At 29.2% G+C, this 8,195-nt stretch overlaps 1 protein-coding gene across 2 annotated transcripts in view; it reads left to right on the top strand.

Annotated features, from left to right (window-relative positions):
• The window catches only part of LOC108763839 (inactive hydroxysteroid dehydrogenase-like protein 1), a 43,387-nt gene that overhangs the window by 9,449 nt on the left and 25,743 nt on the right, over positions 1-8,195 (top strand). For both annotated transcript variants that reach the window (XM_018511733.1, XM_018511734.1), the window contains exon 4: positions 3,095-3,438. In XM_018511733.1, coding sequence (XP_018367235.1) covers positions 3,095-3,438 — 344 coding nt within the window. The remainder of the gene's footprint in view (positions 1-3,094; positions 3,439-8,195) is intronic.

Consider the following 8,195-nt stretch of genomic DNA (forward strand, 5'->3'; position numbering starts at 1 on the left):
GAGCCGGCGAGCTAGTCCGCGCATAAAAGTAAGGTTGTTTCAAAGTGCTTGTATAATTTTATGTGAATCTATATTTATATTTTTTAATTTTTTTTTTTAATTATATATGTGAATCAAAATTCAATTTTTATTTAAAAAATAACTCACGTTAAAATTCATTAAATACATTGATGTTTTCTTTCTTTCTGGACATTGATCTAAATCTGGATCCTAATTCAGATCCGCGGATCCGAATAATTCTGATATTCGGATTACCCGAATAAATACGATTTTAAGTTCTCGGATCGGAATCGATTTCGGATATCCGAATATCTAGATATCCGAATACTTAGAAGTCCTATTATAGGATATACTATTTGAGCAGTTAGCCATATTTATTTATACGTTCATAAAGTGCCAATAGCAGCTGGCCTATTTGCGCATATATAGCCTTCACTTACTGATGCTTATTGTTAGTATTTTCCAGCAAAAGACATAAATGTAATACAGTGTAACAATGATCATGTTGTCTCTGTTTAACATTGATAAACAATAATAAGAATGATTTACTGGTTATACTGTATTATTTGTGTTTCTTGCTAGGAAACACTCACTATCACTTACCCATGTAAACCGCAAGCATAACAAGGACAGAGTACGTAACTAATCATCTAGTTTGGAAGCTATTGAGTTTGGAATTATAAAGTTATAAAACTTATATTTTTAAAAAGGGCTTATATTATATATTAAATAATTATTATTTAAGAAATCGAAGATTAAGAAAGTAATTACGTAATCATTTCTCTCTTGATTTACGTTTTCATGAATGATCACTATATATATATTTGTATTAGTTTTATAAATAATTAAGTTATGAAAAATCGAATAATCTTTTGATTGGAAAACAAAATGAATAAGATCTCGATTCTCTCATCGTCGGATTTCTTTTTAAAAGTAAATATAATGAGATCCTGTAACGCAACGTCAATACAAACAGGTTAACTGAGGTAAAAAAACTGAATTTTTTAAAAATACTGTATACATAATTATACGTAATTAACATGCATAATTTGTTATTTAAAAATACATATATGAAAGTTTAGTTCGTAATATATATAACGCAATATATATAATATTATACATTATATACATATATAATATATATTGTGTTGCATATATTACGAAATTTCATTGTTGAAAAAAAAATCTGTTAGTCGAAACGTGTCTGTGCTTGTTCATTTGTTATAATATTGAATAAAATGTAATATTTGTGTCATATATATTTACTTTATTGCTTGTTTTTTTATTCAATATTATAATAAATAAATAAGCACAGACACGTTTTGACTCACAGATTTTTTTTCAGCAATGCTCAGAATAAACATAGAAAATTGACCGTATACATAGTTGAATCAATACAAAAGTAATAAGTAATAGTATACAATATAGAGAAAAAATATTATTAAGAAGCCAAAACACAAACAAATACATCAGAAGTTAAAACACATACACAACATAATAAATAAATAAGTATTAAAATTATCGAAATCTTCGGTGGAAAAAATCTAAAAGATAGAAGAACGTTGTGGTCTATAGTTTTAAAAAGATGTAGTATAGAATTGGTAATAACCAGGGTTGGGTAGTGCCAAGTTAAAAAGCTAAAGGTTAAGTTAAAAAGTTGAAAAGTTAAATAATTTTAACTTAACTTAGTTACATTTTAGACTTTTAACTTTTTAACTTAATTTAGTTACACTTTATCGATAACTATTAACTTTTTATTTAAATTTTTCGAAGTTAAGTCTCAGACTCAAACATATACTTCATTTAGAACATATTCTATATTTTACTTAAAAGTTTTGTTTGTATATATTATTTACATTATATATTGATTTCAATCTAGCAAAAACCGTATATTTTAATGTATCTAGTTTTTGATAGGTTGAAATCTATAATATATATATATAACAGTATATATCAACAAAAAGTTTAAATAAAATATAGAGTATATTCTAAATGAAGTACATGTTTGCCATTTCCGTTATTTGTAAGACTCTGAAATCGGAAGACTCATGAAATAGAAAGAAATTTAACTTTTAATTTTTCAATTACTTTTTTTTATTAACTTAACTTTTAATTCAATTAATTTCATTATACATTAATTTGTATCTTAACTAAGTTAAATTTTCAAGGTTATTAACTTTAACTTAACTTAGTTAAAAATTAACAGAACTTCATAAGGATGTCACATTTAGTTGGCAGGACGTTCACAGGACGTCCCGTGCTATTATGGAGCAACTTTTAATGTAACTAGATTTATTTTATAAGTTTTTAATTTTAATTTAATTTTGTAAAAAAAAACATTGACATACCCAATTTTGATGTAGTATAACCATTTCTTCAGTCTCAGGTGAAAAAGTGTTAAGTCCTGGTAATATTTAGGCCGATATAATTGTCAAAGTAAAAAAAGCAAACGATTTACATATGTAGTCAAAATAATAAAAAATTTTAATCAATGAAAAATACTAACGAAGATTATTTCGTAATTTTAAAGGTGAAACAGATGTAATAGTATAGGAAACTCGTATCTGTAATTAAAACCGAAGTAATTTATATTAAAAAGAAAAAATTGCGATATTAAACCAATTTATTTCGCGAAAAATTGATTTTTTAATTTTTCTAATAAAACTAAATGGTATTATTTTAAACCAAAAAAACGTCTTTGTAAAGAAATTTGATTGAGGCGAAAAGTGCACTGAGTATCAGTGTGCTTCTCGCCCTGATGAAATGAACGGCAAGGTTCGAACGAAATATTAGCAATTTAAAATTATTTTTATGTTCTTTTATTCTCGTCTTAAGTGGTCTTTTTGTCTAACTAACATTTAAAATGCATTTGTTACTTGATGTCGCGATACTTCAATGTTCTGCTCGCTTTATTATCAGAGATCATTCTCCCATGGAACAAAGAGAATAGATAATGCATAACATGATAATACACAAGTCAAGGATACATAAATTAATACATACCTAAATTAATTTACAGCAGCGGTCTCCATACATGCAACATTAAATGACGCTTTTATATGGATACGATATATTAAACGATTTTTGTTTTAAGTGAACAATGTGGGTAAGCAATACGAGTATCCCATGTATGTCGGAGAGGTACCCGAGAAGGAACTGTGGGACATTATCAATGTAAATGTGGGCGCCACTACGTTAATGACGCGATTGGTTATCGGACAGATGCAAAAACGCAGACAAGGCGCGATTGTCAACGTCTCCTCCGGATCTGAGTTTCAGCCGTTGCCGTTGATGACTGTATACGCCGCTACGAAAGCGTATGTGAAGAGTTTCTCCGATGCTCTCAGGGCGGAATACTCCAGATTTGGCGTAACTGTTCAACACCTATCGCCTCTTTTCGTCAATACCAAAATGAACGCATTTAGCTCTAAGCTTCAGGTATCGAAACTATTATAATATTATTGAAATAATATTACTTATAACGATTCTTTGAATTGTTGAAAGAGTTAAAGTTCTTAAAGCTTATTTTTTATAAATTAATTTACTGCACGTTAATTTTATATTTTAGTTTGCATTTATATTTTATATGAAAAGAACGGTTATTTTTAACAAAGAATATTTTCTTGATAATAATCTTAAAATGTACTTATTACAAATTTTAGTAAATTATTATGTACTCTTAAAACAAGAATTCATCTTTTTTTAAGTATATACACATGCTTAAGTATTATATATACAGGGTGTTCCAAAATAATCACCAAATATTTTGTAGGCAGGTAAAGCGGACTAAACTGAGTCGAAAAGTCTTCTACCATTTTGCAATTTTCGCAATAGTTAATAAGATATTAATTACTAAAAATTGCCGAAAATTGGTCTTAAGTTTCGAAGAATTTTTTACTCAAATACTATCAACTTTACAGAAAAACTATAAAACACAAAAAATATTTATTTTCTTCACATAAAACTCTCAGAATTTTTTTAGAATTTTTTATCAACTTTTTAGTAGTACATTTTCTTATTTTTACAAACATGAAAAAATACGGTATTAAAAAATTCTGAAAAAATTCTGAAAAAATTTGTAGAATTTTATGAGAAAAAAATAAACAATTTTTGTCTCTTACAGTTTTTCTGTAACGTTAATAGTATTTGAGTAAAAAATTATTAAAAACCAATTTTCGGTAATTTTTAGTAATTAATATCTTTAATAAATAAAAATAAGTAAGCCCATCAAAGCCAATATCAGTTGTTCGGATGCACAATTTATTTTCGTGTTAATTTAACAATTCATATCCAAAATTAATAAATATACGTTTCGACCCCTATATTTGGGTCCTTATCAATATAAACCTAACTCCGCTTACATACTATACGCAAATTCCACCATTGCGATACAGCTCATTCTTCTTTATCCAATTTCCAAGTTAGCTGTGTACGAAATACTCACATCAATATAACAACTCATACCAGCGTAATAATTAATATAAATCAAAGGTTACATAATCTAAACATCAAATTAAAGCTGGTATACAAATACCAAAAAATTGAAGTTATAAAAATCAAAAATTAAGTATATAGTACAATCATATGCATTACATCAAATTGAAATGAAACTTGTACAAATATGTGAATTGCGATTAAAGTTAAAAAGACCATGCGTTAATAATTGAAAAACTGAAAGTTAATTCAAATGTAAAGTTACCTGAATTAAGTCAAATACATTGTAACCACATAGAAATATTATTTTATAAAATAATATGAATTTCAAATAGATAGCATTACGTCAATTTAGAAAAAAAAAGTACAATGATATAAACTTACATAAATGAGAACGGAGTCCAATACATTATGTCAAAAAGTAGAACACATTGCTCATCAAATTGTCAGATATACTGTGTAGTCATTCAGAAGAAATTCAAAAACCGATTAGAAAAATACTGCAAACTTGCACCAGGATTTAATTTTTGTTAATTTACATATAGCATTATATTCAAAACCGGCATCAAGATCTTGTGGTGTCGACAGTCAGAGACGAAATGAGAGTCAAAAAATAAGTCACGTAGTCGTTAAACAACAATAAATATTAAGATAAATATAAAATAAGACAAAGGAGAGAATCTTCGTCATGACTCCGCGAATAATTCTAAATAAAGTGGATCTAACGTATACGTATCGTTTTGCAAATTTAAACTCTGTTTCTGTTGTTTAATATGGATCATTTCCGAAATCAGTCTTTTATTGAGTGCCCTTTCATTATCTAATATTTTAATATTTTCCCAATCAAAGTCATGATGATGACTAATTCTATGTTCCGTTATAACGGAATGCTGCGTAGTGTTCCAATTAATGTGATTTCTATGTTCATTAATTCGTGTGTTCAAACATCTACTAGTCTGCCCCACATATGATGCTTCACACTCTCGACAATTAATTTTGTATACTATATCTGTGTGAGATAGTTTCGGACGCAAATCTTTATGACCTTTAATGAAACCCCTGAGATTGTTAATCCCCCTATATGCCATTCGCACTACGGATCCTTTCTTGAAAAATTTTTTAATTTTTTCAGATAAAAAAGGTATAAAAGGAATTGTAAAAAATCTGTTATTGATTTTATCAACATTATTAACTGTTGAGATATCTCTCGCTGTGTTATTCTGATCGTTCCATCGTTTAAATTTTCTTGACAGCCTATTTTTTATTTCCGAGAAGATGAGTTTCAATGGATATCCATTGTTTATAAGAATTTTAATAATTAGTTCAAAATTAGCTTGATGATAAATAGGGTGGGACAAAGACAAAACTCTATCAATTAAGCCAACAATAGTGCCCACCTTCTGGCATAAAGGATGTCTAGAAAAAAAGTTTAAATAACGACCCGAAAATGTTGGTTTATGATACCAATTGTGAATAAGAGAGTTACCATTTTTAATTAAACATCAAGAAAATTCAACCTGTCTTCCCCTATTTCTGTAGTAAATTTCAACCTGGAATGAAACGAATTAAAACTATTCACCATCATATCAATATATGACTCATCATTATGATAACGCTATGTCATCAACGTACCTAACATAGAAAGACGGCGAGACTAACAGGCCCTGTAAGGCTCTCGTCTCGAGATCTTGCATCACTATGTCCGACACTATGGGTAACAATGGTGACCCCATTGGAACACAAAACGTCTGTTTGTAAAATTTGTCGTTAAACTTAAAAAACATAGAATTGAGAACTAAATCTAATGCTTTAAAAAATTCACTCTTGGGAATGCTCGTGTTTCTTTCAATGAAGTGCCATCTCTTCTCTATATCTTCAAAAACCCGGTCTATCAGTACATTCGTAAATAATGAAACCACATCAAGAGATAAAAGAACTTCGTTGTCATTAATCGTCAAATTCGATATATGTTTTGTCAATTGAAAACTATTCTTAATAAAACTATTGACTGTTGGTATACTTTTATGTAAAATGTCATTCAAAGAAGAGGCTAGATTATGGAGAGGACTCCCTACCGATGAAACTATAATGCGTAGTGGATATCCTACTTTATGTATTTTCGGAAGACCATCCGGCACAACCGAATTAGATGAGTTTAAATTGTTATACACTGAATTTTCCACAAAACCGCGTTGTTTCCATTCTCTTAGTAATGTCTTAAGTTGTGTTAACAATCTGTTAACCGGTTGTGTGTCAAAGTCATGTACGTCTCACTATCAGAAAGTGACAATTCCATTTTTTCAACATATTCCGCTCTATCAAGTGCCACCACCACATTGCCCTTATCAGCCCTTGTAAAAATTATTTGTGGGTTACTCCTAACAAAGGCTTTAGTAACTGTAATTAATGAACACATTAATTGGAACACTACGCAGCATTCCGTTATAACGGAACATAGAATTAGTCATCATCATGACTTTGATTGGGAAAATATTAAAATATTAGATAATGAAAGGGCACTCAATAAAAGACTGATTTCGGAAATGATCCATATTAAACAACAGAAACAGAGTTTAAATTTGCAAAACGATACATATACGTTAGATCCACTTTATTTAGAATTATTCGCGGAGTCGTGACGAAGATTCTCTCCTTTGTCTTATTTTATATTTATCTTAATATTTATTGTTGTTTAACGACTACGTGACTTATTTTTTGACTCTCATTTCGTCTCTGACTGTCGACACCACAAGATCTTGATGCCGGTTTTGAATATAATGCTATATGTAAATTAACAAAAATTAAATCCTGGTGCAAGTTTGCAGTATTTTTCTAATCGGTTTTTGAATTTCTTCTGAATGACTACACAGTATATCTGACAATTTGATGAGCAATGTGTTCTACTTTTTGACATAATGTATTGGACTCCGTTCTCATTTATGTAAGTTTATATCATTGTACTTTTTTTTTCTAAATTGACGTAATGCTATCTATTTGAAATTCATATTATTTTATAAAATAATATTTCTATGTGGTTACAATGTATTTGACTTAATTCAGGTAACTTTACATTTGAATTAACTTTCAGTTTTTCAATTATTAACGCATGGTCTTTTTAACTTTAATCGCAATTCACATATTTGTACAAGTTTCATTTCAATTCGATGTAATGCATATAGTCCGGGAGATGATGACAGTAAAATGGTCATGATTTGTTACCGCTTGAAATCGTCATAATTCGTCATTTATTAGGTAAACATGCAGAAAACGCAAGTATGGCAAACCTCCCGTGGTTTTAAAATTGATAGCGTGTGATTGAAGTTGTCAAAAATTTGTTGCTTTTTTCCTATTATGTTAGGCTGGCACGTGTTTCTAGTGATAGTTTACGTCAAAAAAACCAATCGGAAGGTAGGTGCCATACCGTTTCTGTGCATCGAAGGGGCCGTCAAATCAAGCTGAAGTTGTAAATTTTGTAGTAAAAAAAAAATATTTGTTACCGGCTGTTTTTTTGTACATTGTCTATTTTCACTACGAAACATACAAAAATACACATACCATACCGTTTGAGTGGACCTAAGGGGCCGCTAAAACGTCATGATTTGTTACCGACTAAAACTTTTAGTTTAAAATTCGACATGTTAGGACGAGGATAGCGACCCCTTAGATCCACTCAAACGGTATGGCATGTGTATTTTTGTATGTTTCGTAGTGAAAATAGGCAATGTACAAAAAAACAGCCGGTAACAAATCTTTTTTTTTTT

Source organism: Trachymyrmex cornetzi, unplaced genomic scaffold (assembly GCF_001594075.2).
Source record: "Trachymyrmex cornetzi isolate Tcor2-1 unplaced genomic scaffold, Tcor1.1 scaffold385, whole genome shotgun sequence".
Lineage (NCBI taxonomy): Eukaryota > Metazoa > Arthropoda > Insecta > Hymenoptera > Formicidae > Trachymyrmex > Trachymyrmex cornetzi.